General features: G+C 54.4%; 1 protein-coding gene across 2 annotated transcripts in view; it reads right to left on the bottom strand.

Moving 5' to 3' along the window:
* The window catches only part of KAZN (kazrin, periplakin interacting protein), a 386,388-nt gene that overhangs the window by 91,451 nt on the left and 268,103 nt on the right, over nucleotides 1-26,834 (bottom strand). For both annotated transcript variants that reach the window (XM_090268631.1, XM_090268630.1), the window contains exon 2: nucleotides 9,674-9,865. In XM_090268631.1, the coding sequence (XP_090124757.1) occupies nucleotides 9,674-9,865 (192 nt within the window). The remainder of the gene's footprint in view (nucleotides 1-9,673; nucleotides 9,866-26,834) is intronic.

Below are 26,834 nucleotides of genomic sequence, written 5' to 3'. Positions count from 1 at the left end.
GCTGGCCTGTCACCAACAGAATGCAGCAGAAGTGACCCTAAGTGATATCTGAGAGCAAGACGCCTTAGCGCGTGCACCCTGGTTTCTTGGAACCCTCTCTGTGGGAGCCCTGAGCCTTCATGTAGGAGGTCTGACTACCACACTGGACCAGCCACAAATGGGTACGCTGGTCCCAGCAGAGCCCAGTTGCCCCACCAAGGCAGCAGACACGTGAGGGAAGAAGAACACCACCCTCCTCTGCCACCACTAACACACAGAACTGAAGAATCGCCCAGCGGAGCCCTGCCGAGCCACTGACACACAAAACCATGGAACGTAAGGAAAATGGTGGTTGTTTTATGCCGCTAAGATTTCGGGGCAGTCTGTCACACAGCAACGGTAACTGGCACACCGTTCTAGAATGTAAGATCCACGTTTGTCTGTTTTGCTCACAGATATACCCCAAGGGCCCAAAACGATAATAGGACCTCGACAAGTGTTTGTTGAATGAAAAAGTGAGTGGGGTTCTAGGTAAGATTCTATTAACACTGAAGAGATTTCTACTGATCAAAAACAAGCACTGGTATGGGACTAGGAACCTATGTCTGGCACGATGGCACTTCAAATTCCGACACGGAGACCTGCCTGCTGCATGACCCTTCTGGAGCCTAAGTTTCCCCAGCTGTAAAGTCAGGCGAACCCCACCTACATAGTGGGGATCAATCTCTGACCTTTTCTGGGAAGGAACTGGGGAATGATTAAAAGCAGAGGTTCAAGGTCTGCAGCCCAAGCTCCCACCTTAAATACGGCGTCCGTGGTGGCAGAGACCAGTGAGGTAGGGAGGGAACGTGGAGGGGCAGGGAGAGGAACGCCTGGCTTGTGTAACCAAGACCAGCCTCAAAGCCTTTAGTCCTGGGATAACTTTCAGAGCCAAGACTGGGAAGGAACCCACAAATCCTGGGGGCTCAGACCACTAAGTGACACCCAAGGGCCCTGTGCTTCCAAGTCCGGATCTGCTTCCTCTTTCTCCTCTTTTCCCCATTTCACTTCCTTCCTCTGTAAAGTGACAACTACCCCCTTGACCCCCAAATTCTGAGCTAATGATTTGCCAAGAACAAAGGCTGGGAAACCAGACTCACTGGGGATCAAATCTCGGCTTCAATACCTTCTGGCCAGAAGACCTTAGAAAACCCCTAACCTCTCCCACCCCCATTTTGTAAATAATAAACACTAGCCATTAACAAGGCACTGAGACGGGTGCTCAGCTCGGGCCAAGTGCTAAATAAGCATCAGCTGAGGGAATTACGGCTCAAAAGCAATTCACTCTGTTCGCACCTCAGTCATCCTGACCACAAAATGGGTGTATACGATTTTTCGGAACAGGGAGGACAGGCTGGGCTTTGGTGCCTGGTTCCAAAACGGGTTATCGGATATGTGTGGGGAGAGTCCCGGTAGGTGTCTGTGTATTTCCAAACCAACCAGTCTCTCCTTTTTTCTCAGGATAAATGGAAGCCTTCTCTCATTAGAACATTAATACACAGTGGCCCCCAAACACTGAAGGAGATGTCAGCTGGGAACCTTTCTGGGAGGCTGTGGAGGGGCTTCGGGCCTGGCGGGTGGGAACGGTGACAAAGAGGGGCCTGGGGGAGGGGACTGGACCAGCTGCCTTTCTAACTCATAGAGTCAGAGACTCAGTATTAAACACCCCAGATGGGGATGAGGAGAGAGGGCATTATTCACTCAGTATAAAACCTATGAAAAGCAAAGGCGTCAAAAGAGATAAAGGGATGGAATGGTTGTCAGTCACCAGAACCCAAGACTTTAGGGAAACTTTGGAAATTATTCTATTGAAAATGCTCTTTCTGGAGGGTCTGTATTAATCACCGATTAGAAACCCCCGCCCTCCCCGAACCACAGCCTTGTGGAGTCTCCGCCCACATGCCCCTGGACTTGGTCATGTGACTTCCTCTGGCCAATGAGAAATCAACAAAGGACGCAGGCGCTGGCTCCAAAAGCCCTTATACAATGTAGCTCGGTAATTTACGATGTCGACGATGGGGGAAACTGGATATATGAGATTTGGCAACTTTCCTGTAAATCTCAAACTAATCTAAAAGAAGATATATATTTTTAAAAGTACATGTGCACTAGAGCATGGGCCCTTTTGGGAACCCAGCGGCCACGTGTAGCAGTTCACCTGCTGGAGGTGACATGCATGGCCCAGCTGGCAGCCACAGCAGAACAGCGAAGGTGCTGGATCTTCTTCCGCCTGACTATAAATTATTTTCAGCTGCATCAAGTTTAGCGTCTAGAAAGCTTTCAAGGGGGATCTGTTAACTATTAAAAGCTGTCGATAGTATATTAGGAAGACATTCTCTCCATGGAGTTAAAATTCTCTGGAAGCTTCCACTGAATTCTAAGATCTACCAACTAAGACTCTTGCACATCACAGCTGTGGGTCAGAGGGGCTGGCTCTGGGGGGCGGGGGGCATGCAGCAGCCCCCAGGCCCACCCGGCGAGATCTGGGGGCCTAATGCAGCTCTGTGCGCATGACTTACTGGAGAAGAATATGCAGCTTCCATCCAGAGGGAAGGAGTCAGACAAAGGATGGAGTGAGAATGTGGGCAGGGAAACGAAACATTAATTGCTTTTCAAACCCACATGGTGCTGTGGAGACAAGGATGGGTGTAAGAAAGCAGGTGGGCAGACCCGTCCCAGCAGCAATGATGCATCACTCTGTTCGACAGCCCCCTGGGGCCACTGTCTGTAGGCCTGGTTACATCTGTAAAGGCGGCCAGGCCATGGCCACACCTGCTAGCAACATAAAGGACATCAGTGTCCTCTCTGCCCAAAGCCTAAGACATTCTCTGTACCCTTGACCTCTCTGAAGCAGGAATACTTGTGGCCGATCCTTATCTACAGGGCTGGTTGCCCATAGAAGAATATTATTCAACCAATTGATACTGAATGTGTTGTGGGTGACAGGTGAGCCACTGGGTTCTGGGCGGGGCCTGGGTCCGACCTGCCTCTGAATTCTGAGCCACAGGTGTGGGTTCCAGCATGGGGGAAGTTTTCAGAGGACATTTGTTGCCTGAGCAAATTAAATAATAAGGCTCAGTTCCTTCCAGAGCTCAATCTAGGGCAGGTGACTCATTCTGAGGCAGCGAAAAGGCCTCCACAAGCCTCATTCTTTCTGCTAAAGAGAGAAAACTCGGGTATAGTCTCTTCTCCCGCACAGTAAAGGGTCATCTGCTTTGTTCAGATAACAAGGCCAGCTCTGTGCTGGTGGCTGTGCCCTACAGGAGCCTGGCCAGGGACAAGCCTGATAGGAAACAGATGTCCCCACTGTGTGCTAAGTCCCGAGGGAGGTCAGCATCCAGGACTGTAACAATGACCACAAACTTAGTAGCTCAAAACAATACAAATTTATTATCTTATAGTTCTGAAGGTCAAAGTCTGAAATGGGCCTCACTGGGCTAAGATCAAGGTGTGGTCAGGGCTATGTTCTTTCTGGCATCGCTAGGGGACAATTAGTTCTCCTGCCTTTTCCAGCTTCAAGACGTGCTCACATGCCTTGGCTCGTGGCCCCTTCCTCCACCTGCAAAGCCAGCAATGGCAGGTTGAGTCCTCATGCTGAGTATCTGACCTCTGTTTCACAGTCACATCATCTTCCCTGACTCTGACTCTTCTGTCTCCTCTTTCGCTTTAAAGAACCCTTGGGATGACACTGGGCCCACAGGATAGTCCCCAGATCTCTAGGACATCTGATTAACAACCTTGATTCCCTATGCCATGTCATCTGACATATTCACAGGTTCTAGGAATAAGGATGTAGACACCTTGGGGGTGAAAAAGAATGATTCTGCCAACCTCCGGCCCTGAACTATCAGGCAGAGAAGGCCCAGAAGGTGCTGGGGGAAGCTGAACTTGAACCAGGACTTGGAGGAGGAAGAGTGACCGTCAGGAGGTGGGGAAGAAGGAAGAGCCAGTGCAAAGACCCTGAGGGGAAAAGGGAGATGATCCATAGGCACATCCGGGAACCTTGTGTACATCACCACGTGTATGTCCACGTGCTAGGAGAGACACGAAGCTGCAAAGGCAAGGAGAGAGTCAGAAATGGGGACATCCTAACACCCCATTTCTCATACTATCTCCTCCTGCTCAAAACCTCTGTGGTCCCTGAACTTCTGAGTGTGACCCTTGAGGTTCCCCATGATCATCTCCCACCCTCCCTCCCCCACCCCACGGCCCACGTAGGCTGATCCTCTCGCCTTTGCTCAAGTTGTTTCCCTGCAGCTAACACCCTCTCTGTCCCTGCCAGCACCACCTACGGGCCCCAGAGGGCCCTGCCAGGTACTGCTGGGCAATCCTGGCACCTTCACAGTCCACTTCATAGGCTTGTTGTGAGCATTAAATGGCCGAACATGTAAAAAGTGCTAAAAATCCTAGCTATCACCACTCTCATCACCGCCAACAACATTTCAGGGGGTCTAAGAGGAAAACTATCTTCATGATAATCCTCTGATGCTATTCGCCCTTTTCACTGGGTTAGTATTTACCCTGTTGGTGCGAAAGTAAGGCTGCGCAAAGCGCTGACATCTCAGCAGAAGCCACGGCGGCGGGACCAGGCAGTATCAGTGGTCATTATGCGCTTCACCCTATGCACTTATAGTAGCAAAAACGGGTGCGGTTTTACTTACAAAAATCCCTGAGGCAGTACAAGTGACTTATTCTACTAACACTTGATCCCCAAGTACATGTCTTTGGATCCAATGGGAAGTATACTTAAACCTCTTTTGCTGCAGAGCAAATAACAGTGGCTGACTCGAGGAAAAACGTTTGTGTGACGGAGTTGCTAGCTAAACTAGCCACTTTTCCATAGAAAAAACCATTTGTACTTGATGGGATGACTGACATACAAACTTTGGTGCCTGGCAAATTGCTGAATTCACTTAACAGATGAAGGAAGGAAGCCTGTTACTTTTTAGGAAAAAAGCTGACAATATTTATTGCCAATGATAAAACTTAAGCTTCTGAGCAAAAATTAGAATTCTGGCAAACTTAACCTGCCACTATGACTTTAACGATTTTTTAAGGCTGAAAGACTTTTTTTTTTAATGGAGAATGAAATACGTCAACATCTGAAAGATCTGCATCACTCAGTGAACCGATACGTTCCAGGTGATCAAGGTTAAATGTTAAAAAAAGTCATATGTGGGTACAAAAATCCACTCAAAGTACAAATTAGACCAATGGCTTTGACAATTGTAACATATCACAGAAACAAGGTTTCAGATTCTACACTACAGCAAACCTCTAAGAAACTACCATCTGGTGAGTTTTAGTGTGGCATTGAAGAAAATTACCCACCATTACCTAATAAGGCAATCAATATACTCCTCCCTTTTCCAACTGTGTATGTGTGATGCCAGATTTTCAACCAAAGGAACAAATCACAGTAGGCCGAATGAAGGAGCAGGCAGGAGAATTCAGCAGTCGTTTATGAAGTCAGACATTAAAAAGTTCTCACAAAAATATAAAACGATGTTGCCCTTCTCACTTAAATCTCTTTGTTGGGGACCTATAGTTATTTTTCATTAAAAATAACTTTATTGATATTAACATGTGATGGGATTATTATTGTTATTTTAAAATAAATTATAAAGATTTACATTAAAAAAAATATCTAAAACAGTAAGCAACAATAGATCCAAACCATATAAACCCAGGCTCTTTGGGGTCCTCCATTTTGTAAGAGTATATAACACAGTCCAGAGCTCAGACAGTTTGAGAAACAGTGTCCTGGGAAAATACACTGATTTATACACACAGATCTTCAGTGTAGGGTTATGTAACGGCAAACACGAAAAGAAAAATATGGACACAACCTAGATGTCCAATAATAGGGAAGTGGCTAAATAAATTATGGTGTCCCCACTTGGTAGAACATTATGTAGTCATTAAAAATATTTTCCCAGAGTATTTATTGTTGTGGGAAAATGCTCAACACAGTTGATGTGCCATTAAGTGATTAAAAAAGGGAAGAAGCAAATTTTCCTGACCATTTCTATGATGCCTTGCTTCTCAGAGAGAGAAATCAGTGAACTGAGCAGGGCCTGGGGAGATCAGCAGATACCCCAAAGGCATCCCGGGGGCTACAAGCTCACCAAGTGCGTGGAGCTGGGGTCACGCAGGGACTCAGGTACGCTTACACACACACACACACACACACACACACACACACGTGCATGCATTCGTGATAACACCATTCTTTCCTAAACACTCATTCATTGCTTCTGCCTGGAAACTCACAAGGAGACCAAAATCCTAACCAAACATTCCTGGATTCATCCCCACAGAAACAAAGGAAGCTTCTAAACCCATTTTTCCCAAAATAGATTCTTCGCGTGGCCCTGATGTTGGACCCACGGGCCGATATTGTGGGTGTTTGAGTTCCTACTCCTCCAAAGACGGGGGGTGGGCAGGTGGGGACCTGCCAGAAGTCTCTTGGGGGCTCTGCTGTTCCCACTACAGGGACAGTGGCTGTTAACAAGTGTCACCCGACATCTGCTACTGACTTGGCTTGTGCATTTATTTCCGTTCTCCTCATTATGGGCACATAAATCCCCTTTCGTGCCCCAGCCTCCTTCTGCCCACATCTGTCTGTGGTTTACTCACCGCGTGCTGTGGCTGTGGAGGAAGTACCCTACTTATGACTGAGCAGACTGCCAGGCACGATGCTCAGGCGGCTGAAGGTGCCCACTTGACTGCTTTTCAGGAACATGGCTTACCTTGAGCTCGGATGGGCTCAGGGGCTCTAAGGTTGGGGCCACCCCTAACGGGAATCAGGAGACCAAGCCTTTAAGCAGATCTGAGGAGGTCTGCCAAGCCCCCTCGCTTATGATTATTACAAAGTAATTGCACTAATGGGCCTGGGCACTGTGCCAAGAACTTTACATCTCATTTAATCCTCACAACGACCCTCTGAAGTAGTTATTATTAGCCCCAATTACAAGAAAAACAGGTATGGTTATCCTTAACCTTCAGTAAGGAAACTATGGTTCAGAGAGGGTAAGGAATTTGCTCACAGTCACACAGCTACTAAGTGGTAAAGCTGGGTTTCAAGCCCAGATCTGATTCAAGAGTCTATAGTCCCTTTTACCAGTGTCCTGTCTCTCTCATCCAGCCTGACTTCATCCCCTGAGGGAAGATGTGTTATGTTGGTCGAACAAAAAAGTTTCTAAAAAAGTTCTGTAAATGTGGCCAAGTTACTTAACTTCTCATGAGCCTGATTCAGGCTGCTCCATCTGTAAAAGGGGGTTCTGACCTCTGAGCAGCATTGCGGTGACTGGTAGATCAAGTGCTTAGAACAGTGCTGGCACACAGTAGGTGCTCAGTAAAGCTTTCTTTTTAATGAATACTGACAAGTCCTCATTGATAAGGTTTCTGTTCCCACTAAGGAGCTGCCCCATCAGACGCTTCTCGGGGTCGCCAAGGAGACCTGTGGTGATGGATGAGAAATCTACAGCACAGTCAGGAAGAAATGCCTGCACAGCTCTGTGCCCCGTGGGCCCACACATCACGCTAACAACCGGCTCTCACTGCAGGAGCAATCGCTGTGCCGTCACCTACGCAGACGTTACGCCATTTAATTCGCCATGACTGTGCCATCCCTCGGACCAGGAAGTGAGGTTTGGAGAGGGCGGGCTGCCTGTCCCAGGACTGGGGAGCGGGGTAAGGGAGCCTCTGCCCACTCCCCTGCCTGTTCCTCTGGGCCCAGAAACAGCTGGGGTTTTTCTTCTCCCCACAGCTCCAGAGGACGAGTATGGGGGAGGATTCCTTCCCGGGCCAAGGGCACGGAAGGCAGGTTTCTCTGTCCCTGCAAGGACTGTAGGCGGAGGCAGTGGAGGCGGTTGCTTCCTTCCAGTCCCAACTCTCCACAGGCTTACAAAGCACAGCGAGAGCACAGGACATCGGCTCACATGAGCTGGGCCCTGAGCCTCTTCCTCGGGGGGGCCTCTGAGGCGGGGTCCCATCCCGGGAAGGGTAGGGATGTTCTGCCACTCCTGGGAAGCTGGGCGGGTGGGGGAGGGTGGCTTGCACAGACGGGTCCAGATGGCTGGCCGGCTGCCGAGAAAAGGCATGCATGCTTGGCACCAGGGCTTCCCAACCTGACATAGACCACCTGCCACCACGGCCCGGAGAGACCACCCAGGGCGCTCTCCCAGTGGCCCCACTGAGGGAAAACCCCAACAGAGGAGGGTCTCCCTGCCTTTAAGAGTAATTTGCCTCGCTGAAAAGAACTCATATGTAAGGAGTGCTGTAACACCTGGGTAAGGAGTCACCCTCAGAGACCCGGGGGACAGTCAGTGGGGCGCGCTGGGCAGACAGGCAGCCTGCTTAGCCAGGATCCAAGTGTTTGCTGCTCACATCTCACCTGTGGTCAGGGAAACCCACTAGACAGAGCCGACAGAATGTCCAACAAAATCCACTGCTCCCCCTCTACACACCCCACCCACAGTCAGACTGGCAGCTTGGACAGGAATGCCCAGCGGGAAATGACATTGCCCAGTCCTCCCTGAGGCCAGGCATGGCCTCCGGCCCCAGCTCCTGCCGGAGGGAATCTCTGGCCCTCTGTGTTGGCCCTTTCCCTGGGTCCCTCATAGGCTGGCAGAGCAGAGGCCTGCCACCCTGACGCTCCTCGGGATGGTTACAGAAGGGAGACAGATTCTTTCAGCCCCTCTGTGTGGGAGTTTCCGCTACAGCAGCCCCAAATCAATTTAAGTAATTAACCTGCTTTGGCTTCAAAAATAAGGTCTTCAGAGAGTATTTATCGTCCTAGTAAATGGTAAGTGGAAAGCAGGTTGCCAAGTTTTAACTGCCTGCCCCCGACCCTCAGGAGCAACAAAGACACCAGGGGACCGTAAGATAATCAGGGCAGACCGCAGACACAACTCTCTCCCCCAGGGCCGCATGCTGGAGATCACTGAGCACGGTCAGGAGAAGGCTTCCGACCTCTTTCAAAAGACCTTCTGAGACCCCTCCCCGACTGCCCAGAGTGCGGGCTGGTGGCTCCCAGAGAGATGGGGATGCACCAGCCTGTATCTCAGACCAGCTCTCAGGAAAGCAGGCTGAACCTGTGGGCCTGCTGGTCTCCTTGCTTCCTACAGTAGTTGCTGGTTGTGGGTCTGTGGTCCACCGTGGCAAGAGACCCCCTGGACACCTACGCCATGTTGTTTCCCAACTTGCCTGCCTTCCCAGGGTTGGAGCCTGACCTCCTTCAAGGGGATCTCCAAGCAACCCGAGAAGAGGACCAACTCCCCCTCCCGAGAGACCCCGCCATGGTGCGCTTGAGTGAAGTGCAGGGGCCCGACGCGTCCTCCAGCAGAGAATCCAGCACAAGTGCGCTTCTCAGTGAGGGGAGGTGCCGAAGGGCCCCATGGGTGCTGGGAACGAGGGCGCCCAGCTGTGGGGTCAGCAGCCTGGGCCAGCAAAGGCGCCCACCCACCTGCCATGATGGAGAACAGTGGCGCTCACATGGGAGGAGATGACGTATGCGCCCCACCCTGCAAGAGGCAGCTTTCTACCCCAGAAGAGACCGTGGCAGCCTCGGCTTGGGGTCTGGGACACCCCTATGTGCACATCACTCCCCCCATAGAGCCCCAACCCCAGGCCACGCTGACTCGTCACTCACCCTGCAAGGCTTCTTTGGCTCTGGCTAGCTCCTGCTCCTTCTGGGCCACCTGGACCCTGAGCTCGGTGGCCGACAGGACTTCAGAGGACTTGCCGCCCTGCGACTCCTCCAGGTCCTTGGCCAGCATCTCCTTCATCTGCCGGAGAAGGTGGACTTCCTCCTGGAGCCGAGACACTTCTTCCCGCAGGAGCACTAGGGGAGAAGGGCACACGGTTAGAGGAAGGGGACGCTGGCTTCCGCTCGCTCACTTTTTCTGGGGACAGTCCCAAGCGGCTTTGGCTCTTCCTGTTTGCTCTGCCTTCAGGGCCTTTCCTATGTGTGTGCAAAAAGAAAACCCCCAAAGCCACAACCCACGTCACAGAGCCCCAGATCCAGCCCTGGGCCCACCCCCGGCCTGCAGAGCACTCCTGGTGGGACCCCCACACTCGGGCTCCACTGTGGTGTCACGGCACTGAGAGCATCCACGCCAATGGCCAATGGTCTTCTGCTTCCAAAGGGAGGCGCAGGAGTGGCCTGAAGAGCGGGCGGGAGTCGGCATCACGACCCCGAGCCGGGAGCACGCTCAGGTAGGCTGTACACGCACGGTCTCATTCAATCCCACCGGGACCTCCTGAGGTAGGTCCTGCCCTGACAGCCCCCACTCCAGAGATTAGGGATTTGAGGCAAAAGATTAAGCAGCTCCACGGGGCCATAGTTAGCAGAGCTGGGACTTGAACCCGGACCCGGCCAAGGCCACAGCCTAAGCCCCGCCCACCCCAAGACTGACGTTTGGGGAAACAGCCCTAGAAGGCGCGCTCAACCTGTCTCACAAAACACACGGCGTCCAGGAGCCCTGCAGGACCGGGATGTCAGCATTTGCACCTGTATGTGCAGGAGACGGGCTCTAACGAGCGGTTCCCACAGCGACACGAGGGGCAGAGGTTTCTGCAGCACTTACACGCAGCCCTACATACGAGTGCGCCCCGAATGAGAACGAGAACGCAGTATCCCTCAGGCGGTACCCAGAAGGGGCACCTTTGTCCCACAGGAGTCGTAAGCCAGCTCAGTCCTGCCGGCTGGTTGACATGACACATGGACACGCCGGTCCGCTCATCGGAGCACAGCAGGCACCAGGCTGCAGAGGGTGCTGGGGGCAGGGGAGCAGCCTCACGGGGGGATGGGCGCTGCAACGCTAACCCTCAGGACAGCGCCCCCACCTCCCGGGATAAGGGAGGTTCTGAAATACTCTCTGTAGTGGGCCTGGGGCTCTGCCTCCGCCCCCACCACTAACCTCTCCCGCCACTCTGACCCTCTTCCCCTCCCTTCCGCCACACCGGTCCCTCCCTCTGCGACACGCCAAGCTCTTTCCAGCACCTGGACCACCCTTTCCCTGTTCTTCTGGTGGAAGCCTCCTCATGGTGACACGGGCCACACACCTCGGAGGGGCCTCCTCGCACCATCCCGTCCCCCGGTGCCGTGGGAGTCGGGGCGCCATCTTCACGGTGAGGGCTGCAGAGGGACATGCCCGGGACACAGCTTTCAAGTCACTGGGCCACTGGGCTGGCTCCCCGCACTGACCAGATGTGCGGTCACAAGCAAGTCCCTTCCCCTCTGAGTCTCAGGCACCCACCTCCGTAAAATGGGTCAAGTCCTCGTTAGGTGGGGTGGCTGCAGGGAGACACAGGAAGAAGCCCTCCTCCCATGAGCTCAGGCACAGGGTGGGGGCTGTCACTGCCTGACCCTAGCCCAGCCCACCGGTACTCCTCGGGGGATGCTGGGCCTCAAGGACCAGTCAGGTCTCAGGGCGGGCGGCGGGCTGACGGGGAGCAGAGCCGAGGCCTTGGGGACAGGTGTCCCTCCACCATCAGGGGCCTTGGGGAAAGATGGTTTGGACCCTGGCCCCTGTTCTCCTGTCCCCCCGTAGATCCTCCTCTGAGGCTACCTGGGTCCAGCTGCCCCCTGTGTGTGGCTTCCCTGCCCTCCCAGTGACTCCTTAACCCTCTCCAGCCCCCTACAGAAGCCCGAGGGTCCCCTAAATGCAGCGTGTTACCTTCCCCTGGTGCTGCAGCCTGCCCTGCCACCCGGCTCATGCAGACCTCTGCCCTGCAGCCCGCTCTGAGCCTGCCTTGGGCCACCAGGGCCTTCCAGCTCTGGAAGGTTGTAGACTTGTGGCAGCCAGAAGAGCTTCCTTCCCTTCTCCACAGGTTCCTTCCCGTCAGTGGGTCTCAACCCCACTGTCACCACAGGGACCAAAGGGGCCCCCGCCGGGTGTCCAATTTTGATAGCACTTTGGACAACCTGCAGAGAACCCGTTATGAGGGTGGCCCACATGTTTGTCACCTGTGTGCCTGGTGGGTGCAGCTTGCTGAGGGTGGGCCTGGTTGTAGCCTTCCCCATGGGGTCTCAAGCATCGCAGATGGTGTATGATGACACATGACCTGTGAGCGACTCCCTCCACCCATCCACCCACCCAACATTAGTGTATAGGCACCTGCCACATGCCAGATGCCACCCTACGTACTGGTGAATCCCAGGTGAATGTCACGGGCAGGTCCCACCCTCAGGCGAGCCCTCCCAGACCCCACTGTGAACGCGATTCAAAGCGCCCCAAAACCGCACCCCGTGGGGCAGGCTGTCTGCAAGGGCACGTCTGGCTGCTCTGACATTGGCTGGGGTGCAGGCTGGGAACTGTCCAAGTGTCTCAGCAAAACTGCAAAGTAGGAGGTTTGCTTTGGAGGCCCCTCCCCTGTCCTATTTCCAGCAAACATCTGGGGGCCACCTATACTGCAGGCCTGGCACAGGGTGTCCAGAACGGAGCAGGGAACACCATGGGCCTCAGAAAGCCTCCAGTGAGCAGAAGGAGCACACACAAGTACGCATAATAAAAAGGAAGGGCTGTCTCCATGCAGGGCACAAGGACTTTTGAGGGGACCTGGAAGATGGGGGGCGGTAAGCAGAGGGAACAGCCAGAGCAAAGGGAAACTGGCTGGAGAGGTCCGTGGGTCACCAATGAATGGGTACAGGGTGGGTACAGGGTGAGAACGGGCAAGAGGAAGCCTGGAGAGGTACACCGGGGTCAGATTACAAAAGGTCTTAACGCTCACCACCCCTCTGGACCCCAGCCCTGGCTCACCATCTCCAGCAGTAGCCAGGACTTAGAAACTTTCATTACTGTCCTCTGCCAGAGACTGAATGTTTGTGTCTCCTCAAAATTCACAGGTTGAAAGCTCGTCCAGGATGCATGTTTGGAGGAGGGGCCTCTGGGAGGTGACTAAGTCCCAAGGTTGGAGCCCTCGGGGATAGAATTGGCGCCCTTCTAAAAGAGACTCCAGAGAGCTCCCTTGCCCCTTTCACCACACAAGGACACGGCAAAAAGGCAGCTGCCTATAAGCCAGGAAGAGGCCCTCACCACTGAATCTGCCAGTACCTTGATCTTGGACTTGGGGCCGCCGAGAATGCCAAGCAACACATTCTTGTTATTCACAAGCTCCCAGTCCATAGTGTTTTAATTACAGCAGCTCAAATGGACTAAGACACGCTCTCCTCCGACACTTCCTCCCAGCTGCCCACCCACTGTCACCAAAAGCCTATTTCACACTAAGGTGTGAGTAACTGCTAACATGCCCAGGCAGGGAAAAGACAGGTTTGTTTCCACTTTTTTTAAGGAGTGTGACTTCTGGGCTTCCTCAAACTGGTCCAAGAAAGCCAGTTAGCTTGTTTAACAGCAGACAGCCCAGGACTCCAAGAGACCTGGCGTCCAATCCAGTCCTGGTCAGGGTCTTATCGTGACGTTGCGTAACCCTGTCACTTCTCCGGATCTCAGTTGTCATGTGCACCGCGTGGGGATAATGCCACCCACGCAGGCTTGCCAGACTGAGCAAACAAAACAAAGCAAACAGAAAACCCCAGATGCACAACTGAATTTGAATTTCAGATAAATAATTTTCAGTGTCGTTAATGTCTGAAATATCACACGGATGCACTGACACTAAAAATGTATGTGCTGCTTATCTGAAATTCCGATTTAGGTGTGCTGTGTTGGCTCCAGCAACCCTACTCTCTGGCACAATCAACTGGGCGGTCACAGGAAGGGCTCGGCTGGAGCACCTCACGGGGACGGTGGCAAAGGCACAGCCTTCGCTATGACCGTGCACTTCCGAGGGAACAGAAAGCAAGGTGGGGCCGGGTGCCCTTCTCCTGGGCTATTATCGGCAAAGGCGGATTTTTCCTGCGCTCACCTTTCTTAACAGGTGTCCATGACACTTAGACTCCGGCCCTCAAGCCTGGCCCTGAATGAGCAGGAGGGCGGGACACAAGGTGTGGCACCTGCAGGAACTGAGTCTCAGGAGACCAGGCTGGAAAAACAACTCCACGGAACAGGAGCGGTCTGTGCACACTTCCTCACTGCACCTGCCCGGGCTGGGTGTGTAACCCCGAACTCACATACCCTGGGCCTTCCAGGGACACAAATTTTTGACAACTCTGGGACCGAATCCCAGAGCCTCATGAGGCCGCAGCCCGTTTGTTGATGGGCTCCAGGACCCGGGACAGGCACTTCCTCTCCCGGGCCTCAGCTGCCTCACCTGTAAGGTGGGGGTGATGGGAACAAATGAGACACAAGTGTAATACACTTAAATGTGTTCAGTCCTGTGAGCACTGTCAGCGCCCCATCATACCCATATCCCCCTTGCCCCCCTGCGCAGAGGGGAGCAATCACAGTCCTCAGAAACGATGAAGAAGCTGGAGCTGGAAGACCTGGGTTTCTGCCGCAGAGGGATTACTACTTTGCTGTGTGTCCTAAGGCAAGACACTGTCCCTCTCTGGGCCTTCATATTATTGGCATCCTTAGAAGGACTCACTCTTCATGAATCTAGATGAGCAAGGGTCCCTGTTCTAGTCTACAACTGTGTTGCTCAGCGAGACAGCCGCTAGTCACATGAGGCTCCTTAAGCGCAAGGTAATTAAAATGAACAACTCAGGTCCTCCGCTGCACTAGCCACACTGTCCGTGCACACGGACAGGACTGCCATCACTGCACGGAGTCCTCCTGGCCAGGGCTGGTCTTGAGGGCGCGCGATGCAGGAGGAAGTGGTGTTGGTGAGCACCTGGTGCAGCCAGGCCCCCAGACGCACGGGCAGGCGGCGACGGCTGCTGAGGAACGCTGTTTCTGGAGAAACTCTCCTGATCCTAGCCCGAGGACAGAAAAAGGAGAGATCAACTGTGAACCTCTCTGTAGTTTTTGGGCAACCACAGTGTCCTCAGACCTGGGGCAGGGGGTGTGGTTAGTGGTGAAAGGGCGGGTGTCACCAAAGAAGCCGCACACTCAGCAGAACTCCAGGCCACGGGAGCTGCAGGGAGGGGAGGGTTGCCGGGCAGAGAGCCGCTCTCCCGCCCCAGGAGAGGCTGCCGGTTACCAGCGGTTATGCCCTGGGGGTGGCCTTACATGCAGGCAGGCCAAGCAGTGGAAGCCCCCTGGGGCCTCGTCCCTAGGGCAAACGAGTGTGCCATCCTCCCACTTAGAGGGGTCCAAGGAGTTGGGGCAACTCTTCCCTTCTCTAGCACATCTTTTTGTTTGTGAGAGCAATGAAGCTGATATTTAAAATGCCACTTGTCAGCCTCCCTTGCTGTTCGGGTTGTCCATGTGACCCAGTTCTGGCCGGTGGGGCTGCAGGACAAAGCCCCCAAGGAGGACTGCGGCTTGAAGGAGAAAGGGGTTTGCCCCTCCTCCGCCTTCTTGCCTGGAAAGTGGACTTGGGCTGGAGCTGCAGCAGCCGCTTTGTAACAACGAGGCAACAGACAGAGGGCAACAAACACGCCCGGGAGGGAACGGAGCCTGCGGCCGGGACAGCTTGGCTCAGCCCTGGAGTCCCAGCAAGACCTGGAGCAGCACCGGCAGGGCAGGGCTGGCTGACACAGGGGAGCCTTTGATTTCCCTGCCGATTCCGCGTCCGAGTTCAGCTGGCTGCCAAGGGCCAGCGGCCTCTGCGGGTCTGCCCCGTGGCCAGCTCGGCTGTGGAATCCAGGGAGCGGGAGGAGGACGAAGAGGAGACTGTGAGGGAATCAACCCAGCGCAGAAGGGAGGGGACTGCCCCTGGCCCTGGGGAAGAGCCCTCGGTTTGTAATAAGCCTTTTTCAGGTTGAATTTTTGTGAGCTCACAGGAGCGGGAGAAGAAGAAAAGAGAGGACAGTTGCTTTTTGTGACTGTAGGACATCCCCCCAAGAATGGCCTGAACAAGGCACTGGGGGCCAAGAGTTTCCTAAGGTTTCCTGGTGAGTTGTAGGTTTGTGAGCCCCGCCCTCCCCAGCCAAGGTCTCAATGATAATCATCTTATAATGACCATGTGTCACAATGACAATTGCTCCGTTACTAACATTTCTGTAGCACCTACTCTGTGTGCCGGGCTCTGCCATAAATATTTCACATGCCTTAATGAGTTTAATCCTCACAATAACCCCATGAAGTAGGTCCTAGTATCGTCGTCGTCGGCAGCCGTCCGTCTCGAGAGACGATGGCGTAGCTTCCCGAGAGTCTATCTGCACCGCCGAGAATGGCTGTGCAGTCCGATTCGGGAGTGACAATCCCTGCCGCACTTGGTACAGGTGAAGGCAGATGGCCGTTGTTGCTGCTGTTGACGCTGCTTCCGCCTCGATCTTTTCTGGACCGCCTTCTCGTTGCGCGCAGCCTCCGCGCGTGACGTACCTTGCCTGACCGCGAGCCTCCAGGCTAGGCGGTCGTCTGCTTGAACTTCCCATGTGTTGAGATTGATGGAGCATTGTGTCATGTCCTTTTTGCAGATGTCTTTGAACCGCAGTTTTGGGCGCCCTGTCATCCTCTGGCCTTCTGCTAGCTCGCCGTAGAGGAGGTCTTTGGGGATACGGCCTGCATCCATTCTTTTGACATGGCCGAGCCACCTGAGGCGTCTCTCGCTAAGAACTGCATGCAAACTGCTCATATTGGCTCGCTTCAGCACCTCGGTGTTGGGGACCTTATCCTGCCAGGTGACATGCAGGACGCGTCGCAGGCACCTCATGTGGAAGCTGTTGAGTTTCCTTTCGTGCCTTGCGTAGGTGGTCCACGTCTCGCTGCCATAGAGGAGAGTGCTGAGTACGCAGGCTTGGTAGATGCGCAGTCTGGTTTTCTCAGTGAGGCTGGAATTGTTCCACGCTCGCCGGTTCAGTCTGGCCATAACTGTGGCTGCCCTGGCGATTCTCCGGTTGACCTCCAAGTCGACTGACAGAGAGCTCGAGATGGTGGACCCGAGGTAAGTGAAGTCGTTGACAACCTCCAGGGTGTATCCGTCGATGGTGATGCATGGGGGAGTCCCCGTGCCTTGAGCCATAACATTCGTCTTCGTCAGGCTGATGGCTAGTCCGAACTCCTTGCATGCGTGGGAAAGGCAAGTGACTAGCTGCTGGAGTCCCTCTTCGGAGTGTGATGTCAAAGCTGCGTCGTCGGCGAAGAGCATCTCACGGATGAGCACCTCTTTGACTTTGGTCTTGGCTCGTAGACGGGCCAGGTTGTAGAGCTTGCCATCGGATCTGGTGTGAATGAAGACACCCTCGCTGCAGTCCTTAAAGGCGTATTGGAGGAGCATGGAGAAGAAGATTCCGAACAGCGTAGGCGCGAGGACGCAGCCCTGCTTTACTCCGCTGCTGACTGGGAAGGCCTCAGAGGTTGCGCCGTTGTAGGACACCGTGCTGTGCATGTTGTCGTGAAAGGACATGACCACAGCAAGCAGATGTGGTGGACAGCCAATCTTCCGTAGCAAGCTGAAGAGTCCACTTCGACTGACCAGATCAAACGCCTTCGTGAGGTCGATAAAGGCGAGGTAGAGTGGTTTATGCTGCTCGTGACACTTCTCCTGCAATAACCCCATGAAGTAGGTCCTAGTATCATCACCCCATTATACAGGCGGGGAAGTTGAGGCACAGGATTTAGTTGACTTGACCAAGGTCACACAGAGTAGAGAGCAGGGCCAGGGTCTGACTGAACTGGGCGGTCTTGCGCCAGCACCCAGTCTTCACTCCTGTACTGTGTCACTTGCTGGGGGAGGGGTCGGGGGTGACACAGAGGGAGCGCCGGGCCTCAGCAGGCCCCTGGTGGATGGCAGTGGAGGCAGGCGTGTCCCGCAGCAGGGGAGGAGCTTGCTCCTGTTCCCATGGTGGAGCTAGGTCACAGTGGGCCAGCCTCCCCTTGCTTGGTGCTCAGGCCCGCCCCCAGAGGCCGGTCCCCACGTGGCTCCGGGGAAGGAATGTGGCCGTGGGTCAGCTGGTGTTCCACACAGGCAGGGGCTCCGTTCCGCTCACAGCAGCCACCCAGAGCTGCACCAGGTGCTGGACTCCTGACAGACATGCCGGAACGGTGCTCAGACAAGGGGTGGGGGGTGGTTAGCTAGCCTGGGCTCGGTCCTGGCTCCCCAACGTCCCAACTATCCGACCTCTGGACAAGTCACCTTTGAGTAAATGGCGCCAAGACCAGTCTCCAAAGCAATCATCTAAGTGGAAAAACGGTGGAAGGTTCTAGATGGGGATCGAATGGAGCTTGTCATGATCATCCTTACAGAAAAGGGCAAACCTCCCTGATGTTCTGAAGGAAGGTCTGGCCTCAGTGACTGCAGAGGCCAGACCTGGGGACGGCCACCTCTGGAGGCAGGGGCAGATTAAATGGCAGAGGAAGCTGAGTCACGGCCTGGAGATGAAGGGACAGAAGAGAGCCCAGGGGAATTTCTGTGGAAGCCAGGCTGCATGAGGTCAGTGAGCCAGGCTGGGAGTGACTGTCCCTGGCTGCCTGTCAGGGTGGACACTTTGATAAACAGCCAAGCACACATCTGTCAAAACTCACCCAACTCAGAACTGCACACTTAAGACCTGTGCAGGTCACTCCATATAAATCATACCTCCAGAAAAAGAAAGAAAAACTAGGTATATTGGTAACATACAGATTTTCCATTCAAAACTCATTTTTATAACTCTTCCTCCCAAATCCAGGAGAGGGCCCATTGGTCGCAGGCCCTCCAGAGGGTCACCGTGGAAGGGGAGCCCAGTTACCTGCCTGCCTGCAGGCTGATCCCCAGGGCCACCAAAACCTCCTGCTCCCTTTCTCAGGGAGCCCCAGACCCTCCTGGACAGTTCCCACTGTTGGCATACTTTTCCCAGCCTGGAAGGTCACAGAACCTCGGCCTCTTGGCTAAGTTGACCAGCATCCAAATGGAGCTGGGAGTACTGGGCTTGGGAACAGCAATGTGACCTTTGGTTCCAGCCCTGGCCCCAGCCCTGAAGGGTCCTCAAAGCTCTGTAAATGACCAGGGCTGCCACAGGGAAATTCCGCCAGGTTGGTCTTGAATGTAATAGTTTGCCTGTGGGGAGAGAAATCTGGGAACCTTGGCCTGGTGACAGGCCTCCACCGGCAACCCTGGGAAGGGGTGGGCAAGCCTTGCATCACGCCCTTCTGTTCAGTTACCTCCTTAGGGCCAGCCCACGTGGCCCCTCCTGCCTGAAAGCAGACCTCTTGGACCACCTCTGTCCCCATTTCCCTCAAGTTCCTCCCGTTCTTTCCTGGTCTCCACTCTGAGTGGAGACAAACCCACTAGGCCAGAAATGGGCCCAGCAGCAGGCAGGTAAGGGCTGGAACCACGGTTTGTTGGAGATTTTGTGTCCTCTGGGACTTTGTCACTTGACCCCGACACTTAAAGCCCTGGGGGTGACAGGAAGCTATATGGTACTCGCCAAATAGAGGAGAGTCTCAAATGACACGGGGCTACTCCTCAAAGGCATTGATCCCAAGGCCACTCCCAGGCCTGGAGAGCCTGCCCGGTGATTCTTACCGCAGGTGGGGTGGGGTGGGCATTGCGGGTACCAGGTGACACAGCCTTTGTCTTTTTCTCATATTTCACAGTAATTGTTTCTCCCTTCAGGCATAGTTTAATCCGTCTTTCCTGCAGAGGCTGTTCCAGCGCAGCTGCTGGGCTATAAACACACCTTTAGCCAGACCGCCTTGGGCCCGTCTGCCAAGCTAATCTTCTTTTCAAGGGCCCACATTTCCCACGAGAGAGCTGTGCCCACCCAAGCTCCTCATCCTAGGAACCCAATTCTCTGCAGGGACAGGGGTCTACCCCTTTTCACCCCCTCTCACCAAACACTGAGTCAGTAATGCTGGCCGGGTGCCAGGGATGCAGACAAGACCCCTGCCCTGGAACAGTGACGGTCACAGATTTAAATGCACAGATGCCCCTGGGAAGTCAAGGAATCGTAAACCTCCAGTGCATAGCTCCCTACTTCTCAGGGGTCTCCCCAATAACTTGAAGCTCAGTGCTGCAGAACGCGGTTCCTGTGCATGGCTTGGCTTGATCTCTGTAATGTGCCAGTTTGTCACTCGAGGTCCTCCTGTGTCCACCGCTCTGAGAGCCCAGGAAGGACAGCCTCTGGCAGCCTTTCTGGACCTGTGGCTTGATGCCACTACAGCAGTGACCCATTATCCTCGGTGGTTCACAAAGATCACTCAGCAGGTGACTTTAGTTCCGAGTGAGATGTGAACCTCCAAATACACCATCTGGCTGGGGCTAGGAGATGCAGACACTCTCCTGTCACCTGGGTGGCTGAGTCCCTGGTGGGCAGTGGCAGCGACAATAGCTCAGTCCCAAAGCCCAATGCCCAGGTGGCCTTGAGGAGCCTGCTCCTTATCCACCTGCGGGGCAGGAGGGACAGGAGAGGAAAGGGCTGGCCACCCCTCAGGGCCTGGCCAGCTGCCTCCTCTGACCTTCACTGAACAATTTCCTCTGGGACTCAGAAGCATCGAGCAGAGGTCGGTTCATAGTGTCAAGTGGGTTGACGGCAGCTGACCTGGTGCAAGGAGGAATCTTAACACTCTTGTCCAGCTGGGCCTCAAAGCCACAGTGCCTCTGGGATGCTGGCTCATCCCACCTTTTCAAAGTTCCTCATGATCACCCCCTGGATGGGGCAGCAGACGTTTCTGTCCAGCTGTCTTTTTGACATAGCGCCTCCCTTTCCCTCTGGGGAGCCACCAGCTCTCAAGGCCTGTGGTTCAGTGGTGGAAGCATGACCCAGTCCGGCCCATCAGAGCACTGAGTTGCCCTGGCCACTGTGATTGGTTCAGGAGGGAGGTGTGGCCCAAGCCAGTCCAATCAGAGTGTCTGGACCAGGAGCTGCGCTCTTTAATGATGGCCATGATGATGGGGTCTGGAGATGGGGGCGGCCACGTTGCCACCAAAAGGGGGGGGGGAGGGTGCCAAAAACACAAAGGCTGGATTCATATAATCCCTGTGTCCTGGATCACACCACACCTGAAGCTCAAGATCTATCCCTTGACACAAGCCAATACATTCTTAAGCCAGTTTGAGTTGCCTTTTCTATCCGTGGCAACGAAAAAAAAATCCTGATAAACTGCATTTTTCCGGGACCATTTTCTGGGCACCTAGCATCCCCACAAATGTAAAAACCACCTGCTATGTGCTAAGCACTCCAAGCTATGTCTCTCCTTCAGGAACTGGACAAGCAAAACAGGAAGTGAAATTGCCTCCACAAACCAGTGAGCCCCTACAGTGACCAGTCCCCCTGGCCTGAAACCCTGGAAGGCACAAACTTTCAAGTTCTACCTCAAGGCCATTTACAGACCGTTCCTGCCCCCAATCAGCCTCTGTTGTCTTCCTCCACTTAACAGGTCTGAGTGCACCAACGACACAGCCACTGGGCCACCGTCCTTTGCCTGAAGGTTCCAGCTTCCGTCTGGGTGTTGATCGCGTGGCTGGCCCTGGGCCCAGGCCCAGAGAAATCCTGCGCCAAGCCTGTGGGAGCAGTGCTAGCCCCTGCATTCTGCACATCAGAGACGGAGGCCGTGGCGGGTGGACTGGCTTGTTCGAGGTCATAGGGCTGGTTTGGGTGGCAGAGCCGCATCCCCACACGTAAGCCTGTCCGATGGCAAAGCTCATGTTCTTAACCCCTAGACAAGGTTCCCGGCACTAAGCATGATGATGTGTGTATTTCTCAAACTACGTGCCATGGCAGAGAGCCTGACACACGAGCACACAGATGCAACCGGGCCTTTCTTTGGACTCTGGAAAAAATGGCTGGGTCTCCTATCCTTGGCTTTGGCAACAAGCGTCTCCCCTCCTCAAGGTCATATCCAGGAGAGGGACAGCAACCACTGGGGTGGCACTGCCTGTCTGTGTCCCTTACCACCCTCTCCTTGCATGGCTCTTACCTCTCATCCCTTCTCTCTCTTTTTACACCACCCAGGGAAAAAGAAATGACCGAAACACCAAGGGGACAAATAAAGGAGAAGGCCTGGTATTGGTTACACCCACCACCTTGTGACACAGACCAGCCGTGCAGTGTGCAGCAGGCACAAAGCATATCACACACTGGGAGGAACCAACTTGACCGAGACCTTGCACGGAGGGGAAAGCCCAGCCCTATTTTTGTTTCCCACCCTTGAGTCTGAGTCAGGAGCAAAACACCCACGTCTTAGTTCCCTTCCCCACCCATCACCAGAATGCAGAGAGAGGATGGCAGAAGTTGGCTGTCCCACGGGTCAAGAAAGACATTTCTATCCCCATTTTGTAGACAGCCAAACTGAGGCCCCAAGGAAGGTGTCAGGAATCTACCACCTTGACTGTGAGGCCACTGGCTACTCAAATCTGGAAGCCAAACTGGAAACATGCTTTGGTTCTGCTCAGCCAGTCTCAGAACCAACTCAGTGATGAAAGGCACCGAAATGTGTCGGGCAGGGCCAAGGCCCCCGCCGAAGTAAACAATGACGCGAGAAGAGAAGCGGGCGATCAGGGCCCAGCCAACGGCTCTCCCAAACGCTGTCCTCACACGCAGGCAGCGAGTCTGGAATTCCCGCATCTTCAGATCCATATCGCGAACAGATCTGAGCCTTCAAAACCATGTAAACCAAGTTCACACTGCGGCCCAACCACATGGCAGGTCAGGACTCACTGTCTTAAATGTGGCTTCAGGAGATGGAACAAGGGTGGGCGGGTTCTGCTGTGGCCTGACCTCTAAGTCCCTCAACTTCCTCAACTGTAAAAGGCGACAGGGGTGGTTAGGAGCAGCAGTTCTGGAACAGACTGCTGGGGTCAGATCCCGGCTCTGTCCTTCCGTAGCTGTATGACCCAGCAGGTCAATTCTCCGTCCTCTTTGGGGAATGGACATGATGTTAGTCTCCATCTCCCAGGGCTGCTGGGATATTCTGTGAATAACAGTAATAGAGGTAAAGAGGCTGGCACCATGTAACCCCGCTGACAGCAGCTCTGATGCTATCGCAGAGGATGCCTGGCCACATGGGGGGGAGGGGGGGGGAGGGGGAGGGAGTCTTGGGCTCCTCAGCCGGTCCTCTGTGGTCACTTGCTGGGACGCGCCCGAGGACATGAAGGCTGCAGGGGCAGCTCACCAATCCACATAACTCACTCCTGATTACTCTACAGCCCGACTGAGCAGCTGCCCCAGGAAGAAATAAAATATGCTTTGCATACTTTAAATGTTCCATTTATGAAAACTGGCAGGGCTGCCTTCCTAAATTGTTTAGCAATAAAGTCAGTAACGAGAGCGCTGCTCGAGGCTCTCACTGCTGGAGCCGGGTCGGGGAGCCTGCGGGAGGCTGGTGGGGAGGGCGGGCCGGCCGCCAGTGCGGAGCCCGCTGGGGCTTCCAGAAGACGCCATCTGGGATTTCTCAGAGGGGCACTGGGAACACATCCTGGTGTCCTGATATGAAACTGGATCCTCCCTCTGGGAGCCAAGCCCCGAGTCAGCGGGGGCAGAGGGGAGGGCCCTTCCGGCCTGGGACGTTTTCCCACACTACCAGGGCGCCCCGGTTTCCAGCCAATCAAGTTAATTGAAAAATTACCTTGGGCTGAGAAAGAGCAGGCCCAGGCCACAGGGGCTGGTCACAGGAAACCCACTCCATCCCCAGCCTGACCGGACTGTGACACCTGCGGCTGGAAGGCCTGGAGCCTTGCTCAGTGTCCCAGGGACAGGGACGCTCCATGTGCTGGGCATACATCCCGTGCAGTCCCCAGACACCTCAAAGCCTAAGCGGGACCCAAGGGCCCACGCCTGGCACTCCCTGCAAAATGTCCTCTCAGGATGCTGTTCTGCGATGTGCCACAGGGCCCCCCAATCCCAAGTGCTAACAACACAGCTGAAAAGGAAGCAAGAGGCTGGCCAGGGGCCCTCTGCCTGGCCTGGAACAGGATGGCACTTTCATATGCAGAAGGCCATGCTTGGGGCCGATATCGCTAAGCTGAACACTTATTTTTTCTTCAAAGTGCTGTCTGTTATATTTGTTATCCCAGCCCTCTGGTAGGTACAACGGTGGGTTTTATTGTCCTCGCTAAGGAGAGACAGCCAAAGGCCCAAGCAAGAGCTCCGCAGTCAGTCACCCAGGGAGTGTGGGCCTAGCCCCTTCCCACCCCACCCATGCAGATGCGTGGTTACAACCCTACCTCTCTGGGCTGTTCCGTCCATTCCTGTCCTCCTAGGGTCCCAGTCTGTTCAAAGGGCCAGGGGTACCTATAGTTCCAAAGTGGCCCAGCCCATCTCCAGAGGCCTCTGCAGTCACAGATTCTGAGACTTCCAACGAGGAGACCCAAGGGGACCCCCACAGCCATGTCCCTTGCCCCCGTCAGGCGACAAACATCAGGACTGAAAATGAATGAACTGATTAGAAGAACACCCTTGCTTCACTTGGGGAGTTTCAGCAGTGTGGTCCATGAACCGAATGTATAATTAAGAGAGAAAAACGTGGGCTATTTGGAGGTGGGGCGGCAGAGCAGTGGCATGAGGAGGGCAAACTTGAGCCCCTGAGTTACTGTTATGTGTGTGGACAGAACTTCCACCCCCTTCCCTCTCCCCCCACCCCGGGCAGAAAACTCGACCCTATCGAAGACGCTGAACAGCTGTGAACACTGAACACTGCAGGGGCGAGACGGTCTGGGTTTGAGTGCCAGCCACTTACTAACCTCTCTGTGCCTCAGTTCTCTCCTCTGTAAAATGGGGCAATAACAGTACCTATTTTATGGGGTTGTTGTGAGTGTTAAATGAGTGACTATATACAGAGAGCGACTACATAATGAGCACGCCACGTGCCACACACTCCTATGTGCCCGTTCTTTTCCCTCCCTCCCCCCTGTGGGAGCCACTGCCTTGTGCTGCTGAGATCAGCCCCTGCCTGGCAGTCCTGTCCTCACTCCTCAGAGACTTCTCCTGGAACTCCTGCGCGGAGCGCCCAGGCAGGACATTCTTGTCTGCGAGGGGTACAGAGTGGGGCTCCCAGCAGCTGGGTGCTGCGTGCTGGGGAAGCGGCCCTGCCGTCCTAATCTGGAGGCCCATGCATGGGAAACTCCCTCTGTTTTGCTGCCCGCCCTCCTCACTGCCTCCAGCTCATGGACTGGAAAAGGAAGAAGTAACTTGAATTCCTGCTGGGGGCTGCCCCCGACCTGCCACCAGACGATTCCCCAGTCTGTCTGGCCCACTCCATCAGCATTTCGCAAAGGTCAAATGCTTATTCCACTCTGCACACTGCCTCTTGGGAGAGCAGAGGAGAAAACTATTCAAAAAATGTAAATTGAAAAAACCCCACGGCTCTTCACCCTGCCCCCCGCCTCGCACGTGCATTCCCACAAGCCTGTGTGGCTCACACAGATGCATGACCATGTCCCCACACCTTGGTTTTAAACCCAGCTGGGGGGAGAAAGAGGTGATGCAGAACTTTCAACAGCGGTGACCAGCCCCCAGGCTGTTTTCCTGGAGGAAGACGAGGCCATCTCTTGGGCAGGAGCATCCTTCCAGGTCCTTCCGGAGCACCTCCTGGCAGGAGCCACACATTCTGTGCCCCAGAACTGCGCGTAGCCCTGTCCCAGAAGCTGAGCCCAAGAAGTGCCCACTGAGCTGCACTCAGTGCAGGGCACAAGCTCAGGGTAAAGGGTGCCTTAGATCCGGCCAAAGCCCCCTAGGACTGCACTCTCCTGGACACAGGTGTTTCAAGACCCAACATGCTCTTCCTTCAAGCCTCTGTTTTCTACCGAGCCCCCGCCCCCACTCTGTACTCCTCTCAGACAAGAATGTCCTGCCTGAGGGCTCCGCGCAGGAGTTCCAGGAGAAGTCTCTGGGGAGCGAGGACAGGACTGCCAGGTAGGGGCTGATCTCAGCAGCACAAGGCAGTGGCTCCCACAGGGGGGAGGGAGGGAAAAGAACGGGCACATATGAGCGTGTGGCACTTGGCATGAGCCCAGCACTGTCCTTTACGGGCAGTCACTGTATGTGACTAGTTCTCTGTTTGGTGGCCGCAACGTCAGTGTCCATCTCGAATGAAGGGATGAAGGGGAGTGTCAGCAGAGACACTATATGGAACGGTTTGGAGCAGGTCGAAGGCTCTTTGCTGGTCTATGTGTTTTATTCCCCTAAGTCATCCTCCTCCTGTTCTACTCTCCCGAGCTGAGCTTCCAGATTTTCTCTCTTCCTTCTCCCCAGTCCACGAACCCCAAACCTGGAACATCGGGCCTTCGTCTGGGTCCTCTTTCCCAACAGGTCTGAAATACTATGGACACTCATGGTGATTTCAGGAGATGGAGAAGTTATGTGTGACAAGGGTGTACAGGACAGGCGGGGGGTGGGTGGGTGATGAAAACAAAACACACACACCCTACAGTTTGTGGGTGCCTACAAATGCCTTCCATGGCTGCACAGACCAGCAGAAGATAATGCAGCTGAAGAAGTGCCCTAACTGGGAGCAGGTGTTTGTATTGCAATTGGACTTGTAACAAGAAAAGGCCCTGTGTCCCGTGGGCGTGCTGCCATGTCCCTCTGGAATTGCAGGCTGATCACCAGCCAGGCCAGCGAGGTCACTCCATCTGCAGTGGTAGATGGTACGTAATAGCTGCAGACGTTCTAGGAATCCAGAAACACAAACAAACAAACAAACAAAACCCCCACAGTGCAAGCCTTGAGGCCCTGGACAATGCAGCCCAAACCCAGGAGGCCAGGGGACAGAGTGTCGGCCAGCAGGTGAGCAGACAGCAGGGCCCTCAGCAAAGAGGACGGGCAGAGCCGGAGAGTTCTCAGCTACGGCCTTTCAGTAATCATGAAGATTAAGCCAGGGTAACCCTGCTGCCCAGGAAATTGCTCGTGCTCCTGATCTCTGGAGAAAGCTATAAATCTTCTAAAT

Source organism: Furipterus horrens, unplaced genomic scaffold, assembly GCF_987537825.1.
Source record: "Furipterus horrens unplaced genomic scaffold, mFurHor1.1.pri manual_scaffold_3, whole genome shotgun sequence".
Taxonomy (NCBI): Eukaryota; Metazoa; Chordata; class Mammalia; order Chiroptera; family Furipteridae; genus Furipterus; species Furipterus horrens.
The sequence above is the reverse complement of the archived record's forward strand: the minus strand, read 5'-3'. Positions and strand labels throughout refer to the sequence as shown.